The following is a 22037-nucleotide window of genomic DNA, read 5'->3' as shown; positions in this document are numbered from 1 at the left end:
GAGATAGACAGAACAAGCAGATAGAGTGTCAGGCAGAGAGAGAGAGGTCCCATTGAGCAGAAAGCCTGATGTGGGGCTCAATCTTAGGACACTGGGGTCATGACCTGAGTTGAAGGCAGATGCTTAATCAGTTTAGTCACCCAGGTGCCCCTTCCCTGATGAATGCAAAAATCTTCAACAAGATATTAGCAAACTAAATTCAACAATACATTGAAAGAATCATACACTATGATCAAGTAGGATTTATTCCAGAGATGCAAGGATGGTTCAACATCTACAGGTCAATCAACATCATACACAGCATTAACAAAATGAAGGATAAAATCATATCATCATCTCAGTAGATACAGAGAAAACATTTGACAAAAGTCAACAACTATAATCATTTATGATGAAAACTCTCAACAAATTGGGTATAGAGGGAATGTACTTCACCATAATAAAGGCCATATGTGAACAAGCCCATGGCTATTATCATATCCAGTAGTGAAAAGCTGAAAACTTTTCGTAGAAGAAAATTAGACAAGGATACCAACTCTTCTCATTTTTATTCAACATAGTTTTGGAAGTCCTAGCTGGTGGAATTAGGCAAGAAAAAGGAATAAGAGGCATCCAAATTGGAAAGGAAGAAGTAAAACTGTATTTGTAGATGACATGATACTTTATATAGAAAACCCTAAGTGTTCCACCAAAAAGCCATTAGAACTAATAAATGAATTCAGTAAAGTTGTAAGATTCAAAATTAATGTACAAAAATATGTTGCATTTTTATACACTAATAACAAACTGTCAGAAAGAAAAATCATGAAAACAATCCCATTTACAATCACATCAAAAAAGAGTAAAATACTTAGGAATAAATTCAACCAAAGAAGTGAAGGACCTGTACAATGAAAATTATAAGAGATTGATGAAGAAACAGAAGATGAGACAAATACATGGGAAACTATTCCATGCCCATAGGTCAGAAGATTTAATATTGTTAAAATGCCCATACTACCCAAAGCAATCTACAGATTCAGTGCAATCCCTATAAAAATTCCAATGGCATTTTTTACAGAACTAGACCAAATTATTCTAAAATTTATATAGAACCACACAGACACACACAAAGCCTCAGAGAGCTAAAACAATCTTGAGGAAGAAAATAGTCTTTGATTACCAACTACACTGCAAACCTAAAGCAATCAAACTGTAGTGTACTGGCATTAAAAAACATAAAAACAGAAACAGAATAGAGAGCCTAGAGATAAACCCATGCCTACCTGGTAAGTAATTTATAACAAAGGAGCAAAGACTATACAATGAGGAAAGGACAGTCTCTTCAATAAAGGGTGTTGGGAAAACTGGACAGCTATATGCAAAAGAATGAAATTGAACCATTATCTTATACCATATACAAAAATCCACTCCAAATGGATTAAAGAGTTCAATGTAATACCTAGAACTATAGAAATCCTATAAGAAAACCGATGGTAAACTCCTTAACATTAATCTTACCAATGTTATGTATTGTACCTGGTGTCAAAGGCAAGGGACACAAAAACAGAAATAAACAAATGGGACCACATCAAACTAAAATGTCTCCGCACAGCAAAAGACACTATCGACAAAATGAAAAGGCAGGCTATGGAATGGGAGAAGATATTTTCAAATCATATATCCAATAAGGGGTTAATATCCAAAATATATAAAGAACTAATGTAACTCAATAACAACAACAAACAACCTGATTTCAAAAAATGGCTAAAGGATCTGAATAGACATTTTTCCAAAAAAGACAGACTTAATGATGGCCAACAGTAGCATGAAATCTGGAAATGTGTCAACAAGACAGGATGGAATGAAGAATGGACAGAGGGACAGATCAGATTGATAGTTATATAATAAATCAGACCCAGCAAGATACTAATTCTAAAACCCAGGTGGTGGGTCAATGGCTACCCTCTGTAAATTCTATCAAGCTCTCTGTATGCTTGAAACTCTTCAAAATAAGACCTTGAGAAAAAGAAATTTCAGGTTTATTTAATATTTAAATAATAGAGCAAAACCTCCAGTAAGAGAGTACAGAAAACTTTAAGAAGCTCTTTATAACCCTGCAATAGAGAGAAATTTTTAAATAAACCAGAAAACCCAAGAAGACATAGAAAAGATGCATTTTATTGACTATATGAATATTAACTACTTTTGGAAACCAAAGGATATCATCAACAATAGCAAAAGAACAACAGATGGGGGGGGGGAGGGGAACTAATTGTATCATATGTGGAGACAAAGGGTTAACATCCCTAATATAAAAAGACTTCCTACAAATTTCTAAGAAACTGACAAACAACCCAATAGAAAAATAGGTAAAAACGTGTATAGGTAATTAACAGAAGAGGAAACATGTATTCTAGCAACCGTGTGAAAAGATAGTAAAGTAGTATCCCTAGCACCAGTTGAAAATGCAAACTTGAGCCTGGTGGTTGGTATTAAGGAGGGCACGTATCGCATGGAGCACTGGGTGTGGTGCATAAACAATGAATTCTGGAACACTGAAAAGAAATTTAAAAAGTAAATGAATAATTAAAAAAAAAAGAAAATGCAAACTTAAACACGATGAAGTATAATTTTTCATCTTTGGGAAGTTTTTAAAGATTGATCACCTTTGCTGCTGGTAAGGTTGTTGGAAGATGGGCACCATACATTCCTGGCAGAGTGTAAATGTTCACAGACTTTTAGAAAAGCAGCTGGGCAGGAAGAATGCCCATCAGACATGCAGGACAGAATAATGAGCTTAGTATGATCCCATTTTTACAAAATAAAAATTTTCACATTTTGAACAATGAGAGAAGTGTGATAAGAGATGCACCTAATTATTAAAATTGATGCTTTGGGACACGGGTTGGTAAACTCTGGTCTGGTCACCTGAATTTTTGTAGCCCATGAGCTAAGAATGGTATTTATACCTTTTTAAAGGATTATATTTTAAATGGTTATATATTAATCTACGTAATATCCTCGGTGTTGCCTCTTGGCCAACAAAGCCTAAAATTTTTACTATCTGGCCTTGAAGGAAAAGCTTATTGACCCCTGATTCAGGGCAATTGTGATTTCTTGGTTACTTTTTTCCCCTTTACTTCTCTGTATTGTTTTTATTTTTATAATATATTGGGAGTGGACGTAAAGAGACGAGAGGAAACCAGGGAGACCAGTTAGGAACCTATAGAAGGGACCAGGTGAAAGAGACCAGTGCTTTGGAATAGGGTGGGGACTGTAGCAAAGGAAAGAAAGGGGCAGATTTTATTTAAGCCTATTAAACTATGGGAGTTGTGGAGGGATTGGATGTGGATGGTGAGGCATAAAGCAATTGAGGCTGTTTCTCAAATTTCAGTCATGAGATGAGTTGGTGCAACCACAGAGATGCAGAGACTGGGGAGGGAAATGGAGTAAACCAGGAGCTTGGCTTTGGACCTGTTACAGTTTCTGACTGGAACTGTGTGAACTAGGTGCTGGCCATAAGTGACCAGAGCTGCTTGGGCTGTGGAGGAGGAAGCTGGGCAGGAAGCGCAAATGTAAGAGGAACCATCATGTAGATGTCTGTCTTCAAACTGTCTGGAAGCAGTAGGGAGGGAGAAGAGGAGGGCACCAAGGGTCTGCCTGGTAACACAGAACCCAACCCCATCAGCACCTACTTCTGCTGATGGATGTCTCTGATGCCACCATCTAATGCCTGGATTCCCCCACATCACCTGTTCCAGAATGTTCTTTTTCCATTGGCCAAGGAACACCCTGACCCTTCCTTACAGTCTATACCCAGATGCTTGCCTCACAACCAGCTGCAGCTGTTTCTCCATCTGGCACCCACCTCCCCCAGTGGAGAGATAAGTTCAGGTCCCAGCCCCTCCCAGTGTGCCCTGCCACAGGTCACTAGCCCAGCCATGGGCAGCCACTTTTTATTCATGCCACGCTTTTACCTGAGAATACCAGGAAGGACTCACCAAGGAGCTGGTGTAGGTGGGGTCTGAGGTGTCATCCTGGAGGTAGCGGGAAAGGCCAAAGTCGGATACCTTGCACACCAGGTTACTGTTGACCAGGATGTTCCTAGCAGCCAGGTCTCGATGCACATAGTTCATCTCGGCCAGGTATTTCATGCCCGCGGCAATACCCCTGAGCATCCCCACCAGTTGGATCACTGTGAACTGTCCATCGTTTTGCTGTAACAAGATGCAAAGGGCATTGGCATCAAGATGGGCTTCAGTGGTTAAGCAGAAGCCGAAGTACCATAGCCCTGCTGCTTGTTAGCCTCTGTCTGTGACCGGCCATGCTGCTCACTGTGCCCTTCTCCCTCCCCCACTCCCTCCCACTCTCACCCGCATCCCTCTCCTTGAACTCTCTGCTTTCTCCTCCTTGCCAAGCCCTGTCGATTCCATCTCCAAATTACATCTCAAAGCCATCCATGCCTCTCGATCTCCACTGCCTCCCTTCTAACCAAGTCACCATCATCCATCACCTGTAACAGCCTCCCCGCACCTGCCCCCTCCCAATCCATTCTCTACACAGTGGCTAGAGCCATCTTTGCAAGACATAAATCAGGCCATGCCACTCCCTGGCTTCGAGCTCTCTAACAGCTTCCCATTGCATTAAGGAAAAGCTCCAAATTCCCTCGCAGGGCCCATGGGACCCCGAGGGATCAGCCACTGCCTCACCTGCCAGCCACAGTGACTGGTGACCTCTTAGTCTTTTCCTAAGCCAAGCTCTTCCTGCCTTAGGACCCCTACACATGCCATCCCTGCTGCTCTTCCCCACAATCAACACCTACCTGCCTTCAGGTGTCCCTTTAAGTGTCCCTTCTTCAGAGACAATGTCTCCATAACTATTCCCTTGCTCCAAATATAACTAGCACTTTCTATTTCACTGTCTTTAGTGCATGTTCTTTTTTTTTTTTTTTTTTTTAAAGATTTATCTATTTGAGGGAGGAGCGGCAGAGGGAGAAGGGAGAGAGAAAAAAATCTCAAGCAGACTCCTTGCTGAGCACAGAGCCCGACACAGAACTGGAGCTCATGTCTCTGAGATCATGACCTGAGCCGAAAAATCAAGAGTTGGATGCTTATCTGACTGAGACACCCAGGTGCCCCAGGGCATGCTCTTATTTTTCTTCTTAGCATACATCACAAGTTTCGGGGCGTGTGTGTGTGCACATCTGCCTGTATCTGATGCTTGACACTAAGCTCTTTGAAGACAAGACCCTCTCTCTTGTGGGCACCAGAGTGCTCCCAGGGCTAAGAACTTTAATGTAAATAGAAAAAGTTCAATAAATATATGCTCAATTTATGACTCCTCCATCTCACTCTGTTTCCAGAATTAAATGCTTAAGGTGTCTTCCTTGGGTCCTACCAGAGCTGTCAACCTTGACATTGGGATAACCACACCCACCGCAAAGGGGTCAGTGGCAAGAGAAGCACAGACACAGTGTCTGGCATGTGGACCCTCTTAGTGAATGGGAGCTGGGGCTTCTCCTCCTCAGGCCAACCGGCAGTGCTGCTCTCTCTCCCATCATCGATGGGCTCACCATCTCCTGGGGGGCTGCTCTCCTTCATGGTTTGATGACAAACCTCAGTGAATGAATCAGCCTTCCTCCTGCCTCCCCAAAGTCCCTGAGTCTTGGTTTCTGCACCCACTGATAATATCATTGGTCCCCATGCTGCCAACAACACATTTTCTCTTCTTGTCCAGGCCCAGCTGTTCTTCCAAAGGGCTCTAAGTTGTATTCTGTAAGCAAAGCATGGCCCAGGCACTGAGATGCTTTGACTGGGGGAGGGGTGGGAGCAGATGGAACGCCCTGGGTCTGCTCTAGGTATGGCTGGACACAGGGCAAGGCAGCCACTCCCCAGTGCCCTCAGGTGAAACACAGAAAGCAGAGATGGTGGGCACAGCTCCCATTTAGGGAGCACCTGCTGCCTGTGAGTTGGTACACAAGGCACTCGCACACGCTACCTCACTTAAATATGCATGCGCTTCTACGTAAGCATTTTCTATGCAACAATCAATAAGGAAAAAGGAAAGATTGCAAAGATACCTTGGTTATTAGAGAAAACCCCAGCCATCAAAAAGTCTAGCCATCATAGTACAAATGTTGAAGACTTCCTCCTGCAAGATTGTAAGCCTGGGTTTGCGTCCCAGGGTCCTGCCGCTGGATCTGCTAGAGCGAGCCACCTGACCTCCCTCCACTTCTTCCTGAAACACCCACGAGAGGAGAAGCCCCCAGCACACCAGGATCAACACACCCCAGGTTCTAGGCTGCTTCTAACTCAAACCTTAACCCCCTCTCAGCCTGCCTGGAATGCTCTCTCTGCAATATTTTCTTCTAACCAACTCCAAAAGGAAGTGCAGATCTGCTTTTTTGGAAAGTCTGCCTGGTGTTCGGCACATGGTGCCCATCTGCGAGAGCTGGATGGGCCATGAGCGGTGCGAATCCTCCTTCTCACTAATGAACTTCAATCAACACCTCCTCGAGAACTTAGCCAGGCTCTTGCTAGCACCATTCATTTTCTCTAAGTAGATCTCTGGGGACCCGCCTCCCCAGAAAGTTGTCATGCAACTTCCGTATATTAGAAAATGTATCTCAGCTGAGAGTCACAAGGGTCATATTTTTCCAATTCAGTTTGTTACTTCCTCTCTGTAAGTGTAGACAACAATGTGGTTAAAAATGAATGTCTCCCAAAAGAAGCCAGCTTGTAGATAGATTTTGGGGAGGGGACTGGTGGTGATTGTAAACAACTCTGGGAGAAGAAATAATGAAAGAATGTGCGGCAATATGTCTGTTTCTACTTTAAATCATTTAAGCAACATGGAACAGCTTTACTATCTGATTTGTTTTAATATTTAGATCAGTCACCCTTAGAGTTTCTGGGGTCGACAAAGGCCGAGAAGTGGTGAAAAGTCCAAGCTTTGGAGACAGACCCAGCCTAGGGTCCAGGCTCTGCCCCTCATTGGCTGGATGCCCTTGGGCAAGTCACTTAACTTCCAGAGCCGTCATTCCCACACCTGTAAAACAAGTACACGGTGTCCATTCTTCATAGGATTTTGGTGAAGTTAAGTGGGACAATACATGTGAAAGGGCTTGGCTCGGTGCCTGTAAATCCTAAGACAGCAGCAAGGTTTGCTGGTATTATCAACTAGGCCAGAATGTCTCACAAACCAGCTGGCCCATGTACTCAGACAGCTGGTGAGAGGAATGGAGGACACCTGGGGCCAATACTCCAGGTTCCCACAGCTTCCTGGTGTGTTTTGGAGACATCCTAGGACATCACCATAGGAGAACCTCACCTGCAGTGCATTCTGAGCTCAATGGGTTGGCATCTGTAGTAGAACCCCCAATAGTCCACACCCCAACTGTAATAGTGGACGATTGGGCTATTGTGGCCTCATGATGCAGGCTGGACATTTGGATCAGTTAATGAACAAACACAATTTCTTCCATTTCTTGACATTTAAATGGCAAGTCACACTTAATGGAATACATTTTGATCCTCCTTTGTGCGAGGCAGGGGATAGTCTATTGCTTTGCAGAGGAGATAAAGGAAGTCCAGAAAGTGTAACTGATCAGGCCTAAATCACTCTATGTGGCTTTGACTTAAAACAAGTCCAGAATAGTAAATTACTTCTCCACTGGCTTTCCATCTCTGATGGTAATGACTTCCTCAAATGTGTGGAGAAGAAAGCTGCATATAAGCTTTGCAGCAAAAAGTGACATGATTGATTATTGATGTCTGCCATGGTCACAGCAACAGAAAGTAGAGGCATGTGTACCTCAAATATGCTACTCTGATTTGAATCTTTTAACTCCCATATGGGGTCTTTTCCATGGAATATGCTGACTTTGCAAGGGCTACACATTTCCTTCAGAACCTGCAGAGGAATCACGTATCACGGTAAGACAGGATGGTGCCTGTTGAGTTCATGATTTTGGCAAAATTTAAAGATATAAACACATGAAGATCGCCTGCCGTGTTCAACTGTTTTATGTTCAGTTCATGGTTGTAACTCCCCAAGAAGAACTTTGAAAGTTAGGAACACCAGCATCCAAAGAGAAACAAGACCATGTTTTCTTGGTGACTTTGGAAGAGGATCAGCCTCCACGCTGATCAGATGGTAAAAACACCATACAGAGAAAAAAAATACAGGCCTGGGTGAAGTCATTTAAACTTTCTTTCCTTCGTGAAGTGCTTTCTGCTGAAATTGCTTTCCAGCAAATTCACTGAAGCCACTTGCTGGTCCTTTTATTAGGCTGGAAGGATTTAGGTATTTCAACTTTCATTGACAAATCCACTTCAGGAAATGAAACCCTTATTTGATTTGTTTGAAGAGAATGAGTCATAGATTTTTTTTTTTTTTTAACTGTAAGAGACCTATCTTTCAAGATCATCCAGCTCAAAGCATTTAGTTTATAGACTGGGAAATTGAGTTAACAGATTTGCTCAATGCCACCAGGTGACTCACAATGGAGCCCTAAGCAGAACTGAGGTCTTGGGGCATCCAATCTGGTATTTTCTTCCTGACCTCCGGCTTATGGTCATCTAGCTCCAGCCTATGAGTGAGCCTCCCTGATAAGAAATGTCCACATTTGACATTGCTCAGTAGCTTCTAAGAGTCTCCCAGTTATGACCACCTGTGGATGAACCAGCAGTGACCACAAGGCCAAGCAAGGCTATGACATGGGAAGGACACTGATGAGGGCCACAGGGGCTGCTCCTACGACCATACAGGAGCCACCACATTGAATCCTCTTAAGTTTGGGGAGCCAAGAAGGAAATGTTTAATTATGGACTTGCATGTTACATAATCCATGGTGCAGATATTTTCAAAAATGTACAATAAAGAACCTACTGAACATGCAGTTAAAAAATAATAATGCTTCTAATCCTTCCAGAAAGTAAGGATTCTATGTCCTGCAATGAGAGAGGGGCAGCGCGTGGGTGATGAAAAGCCACGTCCAATGTGCTCACTGGATCCCCGAAACCCACAGCCTCTCGGACACTGACCTGGAGCCAGAGCTGCAGCCACTCTCCAAAGCTGCCATGTCCAGTGTAAATCACCACGACCAGTTTGGTTGCGGGGGGAGGGGCAGTCAGTTGCACAAACTCTTTTCCTTTCTTCTCTGAATGGTGATCCTAAAATTACACTACTTCCCAGAAGATGGGCCCTGCAGAACTGCACTGATGACCTACTTTTCAATTTTACCAAGCAGCAGATACATCAATTAATGTTGCTATGCTCCAGGGTTTGGTAGTAAGGCTGAAATTAGATTTATAGATTACCTGCCTCCATGCTGTGCGAGGAGTCAGAAACGCTTCATTTCCCCTCTCCTCCTGGCGCTGCCTGCTCTGGCCGTTCCTTCCTTGCCATCCCTTACCCTCCATTTCCCTGCATTCCTCACTCGCCTCTGGCTCTTCTCCACCACCTGGGCCTCATCATCATGAAAAATCCTGGTGTCCGACCTGCCCGCATGTCCTGGGCCCCACCTGGAAGGACGTGTGGAGCGTCTGTGCGGGGTTTTGATTTTCTGCAGCCTCCTAGGAACAAATCTCCTCGTTCCCCTGTACGTTCCAGGGAGAGAGTCTGATCACAGTCCTCAAGTCATGTTGTGACTCGGTGAAGTACAGTCAGGTGACTTGTAGGAAATAAATGGCTCCTAAAAAGGTCTGGAGGCTGGTTCTAGAAAATACTTTTTCTCCTAACATTGTCTGCTATTCACTTTTATTTGGCTGTCTTCATGAGATCTCTGATTACGAATTAATGCCCCCAGAAAGCATGGTCTATACCCCACTCTGACGTTAGGGGTCTGGCTATAAGAACGAGAGACCACGTACACTCAGGAAGACTCCATTTCTCTTGCTATGCCCAAACACTCTGGTGCCAGAAATGGCTTTTCATGTTTTTCACTCAACCAACATTTATCAGGTGCTTCCTGGGTTAGGTACTCAGAGGGAAGGGGGGGTGTTCAGAATAAAGGACGTTAAGCCATACCCTCAAGGAGGCCATACTAGGCAATGTACACTGGCCCCACCCATTGTCATCCCATGCCCCCCACCAGAAATAAGCCACTACTGCCTATGCACCCAGAGGAGGCAAAAGTGTGTGCTTGCCCTGCTCAAGTAGCTTCAGTCTGGGCAAATGCAGCTTCCAGACAAGCTCCTCCACGCTGCAGGCCCTCGGCCCTGAGTCACTACAGAGCTAGGCCATGCTGGCTCTGGCCTTTGAACATACTGCTCAGTTGTTCCATTGTACCTGCCTGCTTCCTCTCCCCCTCAGTCTCCAGTATCAGTTAATTCCCTGTCCTCTTTAAAGCCTTTCCTGGCTCCTGCAGGAAGATTTCCATTCTTCTTGGCTCATGATACCTCTTCACACCACACATGGAAACATAAAGAATCCAGGCAGATGACTGCTGGACGCTTGGGGCACTAGGGTCCCCAGAGAAGGGACCGCTGGGGCATGCTGTAGTCTCTAAGATGGGGACAACAGGACCTCCCATCTCTTATGTGTAAAATGACATCATGTTATTGTCCCCATCAAAATGTGGGGCCCTTTTCCGCCCACCCCGAATCTGGGCAGCCCGTCACAATGGTGGAAGGGTACTGTGGGATTTGAAGCTAAGTTACAAAAGTGGTCCATCTTCTGCCTTCTTCTCATGGGACATTCGTTCTTGGGACGCAGCTCACTGTGAGGAAGAGCAAGCCGCCCACCCGGAGAGACGCCAGCAGACAGCCAGCATCAGCTGCCAGACAGATGAGTGAGCGAGACTTTGGATGATTCCAGGTCCCGGATCTTGAACTGCCCCAGCTGATACCGCATGGAACAGAGATGTCCCCAACGAGCCCAGATTGCAGATTCATAAACAAAATAAATTGTGGTGAGTCACTGAAATCTTGGGTGACTTGTTACTTAGCATCAGAGCAATGTCCCTTTCATGTCTATAGGCCCAGAACCCAGGAGAGGGCGTGACCACAGAGTCACCCCATGAATATTTCAAGACCAAATATCTGAATGATCCTTTGATCTGCAGCCACAGCCACTGTTCAGTAGCTTTGGTGACAAACATAGCCTGCCACTTGGTATTATCCTCAAGTCCTTGCTCAGTAGACCCTGCCCCATTGAGATGCTGCCCATGTACCCTCTGCTCTCAGTCTGCCCCTAGTCCCCAGCTGAGGCTTTGGTCCAAGGCAGGACTTGCTGGCTGGGCTCTGTTCCACCAGCTGCCACTCCCCAGACACCGGCATCGTGGCCGTCCTCACCACCCCAGCTGAGTCACTCTGATGTCCCACAGAAAGGCAAGTGGTTCGAGTGTGGTTCCATGTGAGCATGATTGACAATGACCATTTACACATCTCCCAGCCATAGGCCTCGAGGACCCCCACACCTCTGCCGCAGGCTGATTTGGAGTCAAGCCCAGAGAAGACCTGTGAATGCTTGTGACAGTCTCTTCCTCTCCCACCCAGGAACACCACCTTCGAGGGTGGGTGGCCCAGGCTTCGGAAAGGGCAGCCTGTTTTATCTCTGAGCTGCGAATGAAGGGAACAGGCTGGGTGGACAGTGCTGGGGAAAGGCAACGACGGCCACTGGTGTCTGCAGGAGTCACACAGTTGCATTACAGGCGCTGAGAGTCTCCTCAATCTCCGTGATTCATGCAGGTGCCCATGGCCATTCTTCACTCGCCTCTATTCATTCATAGTCATCCATCCAACAAGCATTTATCGAGGCCCTACTCCACGCTCTCCTCCTACTGAGGGGTCCACAGGCTCCTCTTGTTCTATGCTTTTAGGAACAAATCCGTCAACCCCGCTACCATCTCCAACGCCCATCCACATTTCATCGGGCAATTCCTAAGTGGCAGGCTATCCTAATGCAGACACCCGCTCCCTGCATCCGACATGCCGTCCATGCCCCCCGAGCCGCTCTTACCCTGAGGAAAGAATCCAAAGCACCGTTCTCCATGAACTCCGTGATGATCATGACCGGCCGACTCTTGGTGACCACGCCTTCTAGGCGGATGATGTTGGGATGGTCAAACTGACCCATGATGCTGGCCTCACTCAGAAAGTCCCGACGCTGCTTCTCTGAGTACCCAGCCTTCAGTGTCTTGATGGCCACGTAGATTTCCCTCTTGCCTGGGAGTTTCAGACGCCCCTTGTACACCTCTCCAAACTCCCCTGCAACAAGAATGCAATCATTACCCATCTCCTTCTCAGTCTGTGGAACCACAAGGGCACAATAGTGGTGAGCACAGTGGCGCTCAGAGTGGAATTGTGGTGGAAGTGATAGAGATGGAAACAGTGTTCTCCCATTGTAACTACGGTATCCTGGCCCCGATCAGTTCACAGCAAACACAGAGGTTACACTACAATAAGTTCCTTGCCTCAGTTCTTCAAAATAGTTCAGGTAACTACAATGGAATTTCAGAGTCTACGTGAGTTTGTTTTTCCTCGCGTTTGATTTTTCATTTGTGTCCCAGCTGAATAATTGAAATGAAACGGTCAGTTTCACTTTGGCAGACCATAATTCATTTTTAGCAGAGCCTGGCGCAAGAACATCCAGGGGCCAGGGGGATATGTTCAGGTTCTTTCGTGCTCTGAATGAGATGGATAACATGTATGTTCCTACACTGCCCTGAAAGCTTCTGCGTCTACTGGGTCGCGCAGAAAGCAGACCCTGAGAAGTCAGGAAGGGAAGTTAGCAGACACCGTGCAGGATCGAAGAGGAGGGAGCAGGACTGGCCAGACTCCCAAATCATGACGCAAACCTGACCTTATGAAAAGAAAGGAGGAAGCAGGCATGGATAAAAAGAGCTCCAGATCGCCATGCCACCCTGGCTGCTGTGGGACTGTCCGTTTCCTCCACCCCTGGGCCACTCCAGAGTACAGAGTACCCATGTCAGGAAGGCCCAGGCTCCAGCCTCCCCACCATGCTCAGTCACTGCCCGAGGCTGCCAGGAAAAGCTGGCCTCTGCAGGGAAAGGTGAGGCAGGTCCTGAAGGCAGGGAAGCTGGAAGCCAATGGCTCTCTGCGCCCCCGGCAGCTGGACAGGCCATGGTTTCTCTGAGCGAACATGAGCAGCACACCTCCACGCGTGCCACAGCATTTCAACATTTGTGCGGGACCATGACCCAGAGTAAAAGCAATTTCGGTGGCACTGTTTCATAGCTGCTTTACAAAATCTGTTGAATCCTCTTAAATGTGCTTTCAAGAGCTGTTCTATGATCTCCCCTGGCTTCGTAACTTGAGTTCTTTCACGTGAAGCGGTTCAGGCCTACTCGGAAGCGTGTCACTGACATGTGTGGCAAAGGCCTGACGGGAGATGGGGCCCGACAGCTTTCTGCTGGGGGGACCTTCTCTTTCACCTTCAGCTTCCAAAGGAAAACGATGGTGCAAACCGGGGGCAGATCAATGACAGGCCGAATTAGAAAAGCAAGGTAACATCCCCTCTGTGGTTCGGTTGGGAATTCCCTTTGTTTTCTGCTGTGGAAGTCACTGGAAGGGAGCTGCAGGAAAGGGTTTCTTGCGTGAAACTGCTCCAGAGTCTGGGAGATCGATCGGAAGCTAGGGCTGGAGCAGAGGTTGGCGCAAGCACCATAAGGATGAGTTCAATGCGGACCTGAGGACACAGACCATGTGTGACACTGGTTTCGAAAGGAATCACATGCTGCTTTGCCGAACTGCTTGAAGTCAGATGGAGTCTCGTTCATGTTCCTAGCTTATAGTGCCCACTGTGGTCCCTGGTATGGGGAGGCGTGCCCATCAAAGTGGGGAGAGCATATTTACTGTTCCCTGTTTGCTTCTGCTTTGTCTGCTCTTGGGTTATGACCTGGTGGAGACTCCTCTAACCAAAAAAGTAGAAGTACCAGTATTTAAATTTTTATAAAAGACTATTCACTGCAGCATCTTCTTCTACAGCAAAACACTATAGGCCCATAGCCAGGGAACGGCTGGAAAATGACACATCCATCCTGTGGAATACCAGGAGCTACGGAAAACTAGTAGATGAGTCACACGCACTGACTTCAAAAGATGTCCACACTGTCTTGTTCATTGAAGAAGAAAAGGGAAAAAAGCTACAGAATGTGAACGCAGTATGTACCCAAATGCAGTGTGTGTAGAAGAAAAACAACGGGGAGGGCACGCCTGGGTGCCTCAGTCATTAAGCCTCTGCCTTCAGCTCAGGTCATGATCCCAGGGTCCCAGGATGAAGTCCCACTTTGGGCTCCCTGCTCAGCGGGGAGCCTGCTTCTCCCTCTGCCTCTGTGCTCTCTCACTCTTTCTCAAATAACTAATTAAAATCTTAAAAAAAAAAAAAAAAAAGGAACACAATGGGAAAAATCTACATAAAATTTATTTTTAACTTCAGATTCTTTTTAAAAACGGTTGCCCTTCAAGGTTGGGAATAAGAGTGGGGAAATAAAGCCAATCAACTTAATCTAATGCTGTTTATGTTATTTGAATGGTTACAACGAGCATTACTTTTGTTGTTCAACTGAGTAAAAGTTTTTTTAAAGGTACTGCACAGCAGGGGACCTGTCAGATATGTGTGTATATGTGTTTGCATATAGTATGTGTGTATACACATGTGTATATATTTGTATAAACATGTCTACATGTATGCATATGTATGTGTATGTGTATACGCGTAATCTATAATATGAGTGTGCGTCTATAAAATCCATCCTTTTTTTTTTTTTTAAAGATTTTATTTATTTGTCAGGGAGAGAGAGAAAGAGAGAGAGAGATCACAAGTAGGCCGAGAGGCAGGCAGAGGCAGAGGGAGAAGCAGGTTCCCTGCCGAGCAAGGAGCCTGATGTGGGACTCGATCCCAGGACGCTGGGATCATGACCTGAGCCGAAGGCAGCCGCTTAACCAACTGAGCCACCCAGGTGTCCCAAAATCCATCCTTCTGACACCTTGACCTAGTGAGTATTCAGTAACCATGAGCTGAATGAATACAGATACAGACTGCACATTTGATAAATGTACCAACTGAAGACTATCGGTTAGTATTTCCTCCTTGTTGCTATAATAACTGGTTACATTTTCTTTTAGTAAGAAGACAGTGGTTGAAGGGAAAGATACAGTAATATTTCTTCTTGGAGGAGACAGGACAATGATGTCTATTGACCGCCTACCACGTGCCAGGCAATCTGCTAGGCTCTCTGCATATCTTATTTCATTTAATCCTCAGGCACCCTCGTGAGTTGGGTGTCATTATGCTCATTTTACTGGTAAGGACACCGGGCCACAAAGAAAACATACCCCAAACCCTGCAGCTGCGATCAGAGCCAGGATTGCTGTCGATGCCGAGCCCTTTTCCTGCCAGTGCCCCTCAGCAGGCATGCTCAGCAGTTGCCTAAAAAGTCACCCAGGGACCACCATGCCCCAGCTGTGCTGTCACTGTCACAGCAACGCTTACGTGGGGAACCACAAACACAGTGGCCTACTCATAGACAGATCTCACATTCATGGAGACTTCCTGCCTGGGAGCTGGATGGGGTCAGAATTTTTAGGAATCAGTATCTTCATCAGTGTCTGCATCAGTGTGTGGAGCTGGGGACAATGCCCCAGGTGATTCTGATGTCCCTAAGACACACACAGGAATGCCCCGGTTTAAGACTTCTCTTCTACATCAGTGGTTCCTGAAGTTGGCCGCCCACCGCAGAACCCTGGGGAGCAGGTGTACTCTGAGCAAAGTTCAGAGGCCTGGATCCCACCTCTAGGAATTCTGATTCACTTGTCTGGGTGCACCCGGAGCCTGGACATACTTCAAGTTTACCTGCAGGATCAGCTACGTGATTTGTGGGTCAGAGCCAGGTGCAAAATAAAACTGCAGGGCTTGTTCAAAAATTATGAAGGTTTTATACACCAGAGTAGAAAGAAAAAACAAGAGGCAAGAGACCGGTGAAAGTGTGGCTTTGGCAAGTCCTATCTGCCTAGACCAGTGTGGCTCACACTCCTTTCTGAACTGACAACTGCTATTTCACTGTTTAACCCTGTGGCTGGCTGGTTTCCAAGTAAAGTGCTCCTACTCCCGAGCTTGAAGTTGTATGCTCCGCGGGCATTGCATCATATAGGTTTTTAAAATGATAAAGTGGAAATGGACTCTCCAGAGAGGATTTTCAGGGCAGCGAATCCGCTCTACCTGCAACTGTCACGGTGCCACGTGTCATTAGACCATTGTCCCAGTCCGTACAGTATGCGACCCCAAGAGTGTACCCTCCTGTAAAGCATGGACTTGGGGTAATAATGATGCATCACAGTAGGTTTATCCCCCAAGGTACCACTCCGGTGAGGGCTGCAGAGTGGGGGATGCCGTGCATGTGCAGAGCAAGGGGTATGTGGGGAATCTCTGTACCTTACTCTCGATTTTGCCACAAACCTAAAACTGCTCTAAAAAAAAAAAAACAAAAAAACAAAAACAGATGTTCAAAGCATGTGGTCTCCTTGGGTAGGGAGAGCCGGGCTTAGTCGTCAGTCACTACGGTGGGAGCAGTGTTACCGCCAGCATGGGAAGCAGAGGCTTCATACTGGTTCTGTAAAGATAGCTCCTTTCCTGTCTGGCAAAGAAATGACTTCATATTCTCCAAGCCCAGAGATTTTCAAAGGCCCCACTACAAAGAAAGCTACTTAGTCCACCGTCCTCACTAGGTGGCTGTGCTCCATCCTGTCATTACGTGGCCCCAATACTGGGAGAGGGACTGGGGCAGGGAGTGGAGGGAGTAGCTTCGTGTGGGCGCCAGCCTGACCACCCGACTCGGGGCACATCAACTCCCCAGGCTCAGCTTTCTCAGCCCGACACAATAAAAAGAAAGGAAGGACCACTGGGGCTTCCTAAGGGGGTGCTGAGTGTTGGAGAAGATGTTTTGTAGGCTACACATTGTGGGCAGCACATGTGGGTGGCGATTTAAGACAAGCCAGGGGTGGGGTGTGAGGGGGGATGGCACGTAGGGGGTGGACTCTGGAAGAGAAAAAGGAGAAGGAGCAGGTTTCTGCAAACTAGCGGGACCGATGACAAAGCAGGGCTTTATGCTGGGGGTGGTGGGGAAGTCCGGCTGCCAGGTATCGGGGTGTGTGGAAGGTGTCCCTAGCTCAGCCTCGGGAGCTAAAGTGTGGGGACTCTGGTCCTCTAGCACCGCCAAGGCTCCTAGGGAGTGGGGGTCGATGGGCATACTGCCATCATTAGTAACAGAAAACCAAGGCCTTGTGTGGCTTACAACCTGAGAGGCTCTGTCCCCTTGCTCTTCGACTTCGGGTTCATACACCATTCTCAAGAAATGATTTTTGCTTCCTGACACCTTGCCTGTCATTAAGGCCAGAGCTTCCTGTCCAGGATGCTTTGATTTGCCAGGATCTGAGCTCTAAGAGCTTCCTTTTCCATGAGCTCCAAAGCACGGCCATACACTTTGCAGTTTTCGATAAAAATTCATAATACCTAAAAATATTCTCCACAAATCAAGCATTAACATTATATTTAAAATAGATACTTATAGGAGATGACTGGGTAGTGGTTAGGGTTGATCATTTCTACGCGGATCCTTCCCTGACTGATTGCAGCCAGCCTAATTTGGGTCTGGCTGGACTTCGATTGGCATGCATCTTTGCAGCTGACCTTGGAGCCTCTCCTACCACCAGACCTCCCTTTGGCTAGGACCTCTCTCTGGCTTCAGGCCAGTCTGGGGGCCAGGGGATCTCAGCGGTGGTTCTCCGGGTGTGGTTTCCACCTAACAGCAGCAGCATCGCCAGGGAACTTGCTAGAAAATGCAGATTCTCCAGCTCGACCTGGACCTTCTGGTTCGGAAGCTCAGTAGGTGGGGTCCTGTGACAGGATTTTTAATAGGCCTCGAAGAGGATTCTGACATTGGGCTCCAGTTTGAGAACCACGGCCCTCCAGGCTGTCCTCTGAGGGTAAGTTAGCCAGTTCCCGCGTCTGTCCTCCGGACGGCTCCTGAAATTATCCCCTACAAGTTTTCAGCTCTTTGCCTATTCCTCTTTCCTCCTTCCCTTGACAAAACGAGGAAGAGAGAAGTGGTTCAGCAGCATTAAATGCCTCAACTGTTATATACAAAATCAGAAAGAAAGAATTTTCAATTTTTGAAAATGAAACATCTAACCTACTAGCAGGTATTTCGACTGGTGGCTGTTGGCTATGTGCAGTGCGAATCTACACACATTTGCACTTTTTTTTTTTTTTTTTTTTTTTTTTTAGGAGCAGCGTTTTGAAGTCACAAACTGCCTTGGGGGGAAGAAAGGAAAGCAGAGCTTCTAGTTACTAATTCAAGCTTCCACCAGAAAAGGAACTTCTAAAGAATAAATTTAAACTAGGTTTTAAAGTAGGATTTCCAGCCAGTTTTATCACACTAGCCTGGGCAAGGTAAGTAGGTTATGGCTAAACCAAGGAGAGTAAAACCATGGCAGGTGGTCTGCCACCTCTGAGCCCCACACCCGGGACAGACATTCCTTATTGATCATAGCGCCATTCCTCCTTTTGGCAGGGCTCCCCAGGTCCCCGTTACTGGGCTCCTGGAGTTAGCAGACAAGATGGAATGTGCTTGATGGCCATGGTGTGCATGATACTTAACACCTACATGGTGAGAGTGAACTGATTATCCCTCTTCTTAGGGCTGCCAATGGTCAGGCGACAACTGTCCACCTATAGATGACATTATTTCATAATGTAAGCAAGCACATATGACTGAAAATGCTGCCTGTCTTTGTCCTCATTGCTATCCTTAAGGTAGGTAGCTGATTATACTGGAAGAAGATGATTGGAGGACGGAAGAATGTGCTCTCTCCAGGAAATGAGGGGCACCTACCCACGGGCATACTGAATTCTAGGACGAATCGTCACTACCAATAAGGAAGCTCACATATCCCAAACCCCCAGGCAGAAGTAACGTCCCTGTATACTTCACTGCTCTTTCCCAGAACAGTGCCCAAAGTGGCAGCTATGTAGGGGGTTACATTCACCAGACTTGGTTGACTGTGTCTAGGTTTCAATTCTTGCTCTATTATTCACTCAGTTGGTGACACAATCTTGGGCAAGCTATCCTCTGAATGTCAATTTCCTCACCAGTTTAAACACACACACACACACACACACACACACACACACACACACACACCCTATCTCACATTAAGGGAGTAAAGTAAGGCAATGCTTGAAAAGTATGTCCACAGTGAGTGTTCAATACATTCCAGTTATTTTAATTATAAGTACTCAAGACATCTACTTGATATCCTCTTCTCGAAGCCCTTCCTGTTGTGACTCTTATCCAGTATTGAGGCCACCCCCACTTCGATTAAGCCTGGGAAAATCAGACTGGAAGGTGGACTTTCTACCAAAACATCCCCAAGAACCCATCTTCTTCTTCAAAGGAGAGAACCGTGGAGCCTTGCTGGTCCATTCCCAATTGGTGCACATCACAGATCCCCACCACCCAACCCTCTCCCCATAAGCCTGCCTCTTTCTCAAAAAGGTTTTCTGTAAAAATGCTGAATTGGCAGCTACTGGAGTCAGAAGAGGAGATTTGTTAATAAAATACAATTGCCATATCTTCCTTTGGAAGCCACCTTCTAGTGTCACTTCTACCTACATTTCCATGCACTTGACAGTCATGATCGGGGCTGCTGTGTACAGCTACATAGGTTGCACACTGCACAACCCAGACTGTCATTCATGCTGGAGGGCCCAATTATAGATAGCAGCCTGCTTGATGCTCTGGGTGAATCTGTGGATTGAACTGATCAGAATTAACCAATGCATTGGAGTTGATCTGTGGGAGGGCTCCTATGAGTCAGATTCATGGTCACGAAGAGCTGATATTTGCCAAAGACTCCAGAAGGCCTGTGGCCCTCGTTGAAGAGACCAGTGATATCCATTATCTGCTGTGGGGGACAAAGGCCAGCCTTCATCTCACTGAGCCACTTCTGGAGTGCCAAGTGAATCAGGACTCTTCACCTTCCTCTAGGTTTTCTCCATTCTCCTAAGCTCTGCCTAGTTGCCCCCAATTTTCCTCCCTGCTCTACTCGCCCCACCAAGGATCTACTTTCCTTCAACCGTATGCAACAAACAGTTGATGGAGCTCCTGAGTGCCACACCAGGCCTGGCGTGGGATGAACAAAAACTCTGAGAATGCGTCCCTTTCATGGAACTTGGAGGGCGATGTTGAGAAACAGGGTCAGATGTTGAGAAAACCCACAGTTGCCACAACTCTCCAGCTTCAATATCTAGACTTGACTCTACTGCCTTTACTCACATGCATGACCGCCAACTCCTACCCCCAGGGCCTTGCAGGGTTCCCTCCCTCCCACGGGATTAATCCCCCCCCCCCCATTTCTGGCCCCCACCTCCTTCTTGCCCCCCCCCCCCCATCAGTTCTATTCACCACGTTTGGATCCACTCCAGTTGAAGGCTACTTGAGCTACCCTACCACCCAACCATCCTCTCCACACTTCCAAGCAAAGTCTCGTAACTTGTCTCCATGCCTCCGAGGCCTCACCCACTCTTTCCCATCATCTCCTTCTGGTCTAATCCAGACACAGCCTCTATCCAGTTTGTGTCCCTAGAGCCTCATTCCCATCTCCCAGCCTGTTTAGATGCCTACCTAAAACCCACCATCCTCCATGGGATAAAACCCATACCCACACCTCTGGAATGCCGGATCTCAGCCTGACTCCCCAGACTCAGTACTTGATGCTTACTGTCAGGAAACACCTCCCTGTCAGCCTTCTCTCCTCCTTGTTCTCAGGATGTGTCATGTGGAGAGTATGCCCATCCAAAGCCTTCACATCCTCAAGGGCCCTTAATGTCTCTCCTTCCTGGACTCTCTCCTGCCCTCAAACCTCTCTTCCCATCTCCAGGCCCATGTGTTCCCTGGGGCCCTCTTTTCAGTTGTCAGTGGCCCACTGTCCTCTCATGGACCAGCATGGTGTGTGAGTTAGACTATCACCCCACAGGGCAGGGGTTGTCAGGCATTGTGCATTTCCCAGAATCCACCACAGTTTAGGCACAGGGTCAGTGTTTAATGAACGAGGATCTTCTTGAACTCTAAACGGAACCCCTTCAGCCACAATCACAACCCATTTCTTGGGCCCCACCTGCTGAGTGGGGGGGACTCAGCAGGTATGGGCGGGGTCCTCTGCATCCTTTGAAATAACCTTGCATGGTCTGTGAAGCTGGGGTGTGCTAGTAAGTGTTCACTGGGGAGCTCTCCAGAAAGCAAAGAAACAAAGACCCCCCTTTTGTAGCATTTGCCAATTCCCATCATGTAAACACCCCTACTGGGGCTGATGTGGTCCTATCAACAGGTGTCACTGAACACGGGGCTGGAAAGAGACACACACTATCAGCTCTTGGGAACTGGTGCCAGCTGCCACTGGCAGCCTGCTGCTGGAAGGTCATGTTCATTTCTCTCCTTAAGTCATGCAATTTTCCTCTTCTGTCATTGTCTCATTCTCTAATGAGGTTCACAAAAATCTTGTTCTTTCTACCAGTTTTCATCTTTGAAAGCTTAGGTCAAAGGTCATCTCCTTGTGAAGCCTTCCTGATGTCCCTGCTCATTCCCAGAGCAAGGGACTGAACGCTGCTCTGGGTTGGCCCAACAGTGAACATATGACTGGCCTATATCCCACTAAGATTGTCAGAGCTCTGGGAGGGGAGAGGGTTGCTGTTTGTCTATCTCTGGAGCCCCACGTCCAACATGCAAGAAGTATTCAATAAGAGTTTGTTGTGGGGGTACCCAAGCAGAGAAAGGACGAATGACTTCCGAGCCTTCTTTTGCTGTGTTGTTAGGATCTGCAGCCCCCTTTTTGCCCCCTGCTCTCAGTCAGTCGGGAGGTTAAGAGCAGCAATGCCAACAACACTGTCTAAACATTACCTTACAAAATGCTTTCTTTTTAACTTGACCTTCACACCAGCTCTTTTAGCACAAACTAAAGTCAGTCTCAGTGAGGCAGGGTGTGGAGAAGCAAGAGTGGGGAGAGAGGAGAAAAAGAACTGGAGAGTGGGGACTGATT

At 46.8% G+C, this 22037-nt stretch overlaps 1 protein-coding gene across 1 annotated transcript in view; it reads right to left on the bottom strand.

Moving 5' to 3' along the window:
- Positions 1–22037, bottom strand: part of LOC111154967 (EPH receptor B1) — a 288290-nt gene that overhangs the window by 43195 nt on the left and 223058 nt on the right. Inside the window, exons 11-12 of the mRNA XM_022514925.1 lie at positions 11944–12191; positions 3984–4199 (exon numbers count right to left, since the gene is read on the bottom strand). Of these exons, the coding sequence (XP_022370633.1) occupies positions 3984–4199; positions 11944–12191 (464 nt within the window). The remainder of the gene's footprint in view (positions 1–3983; positions 4200–11943; positions 12192–22037) is intronic.

The sequence above is a fragment of the Enhydra lutris genome, unplaced genomic scaffold, assembly GCF_002288905.1.
Source record: "Enhydra lutris kenyoni isolate GAN:26980312 unplaced genomic scaffold, ASM228890v2 scaffoldscaffold39, whole genome shotgun sequence".
NCBI lineage: Eukaryota > Metazoa > Chordata > Mammalia > Carnivora > Mustelidae > Enhydra > Enhydra lutris.
This window is presented reverse-complemented; position numbering and strand designations above follow the sequence as displayed.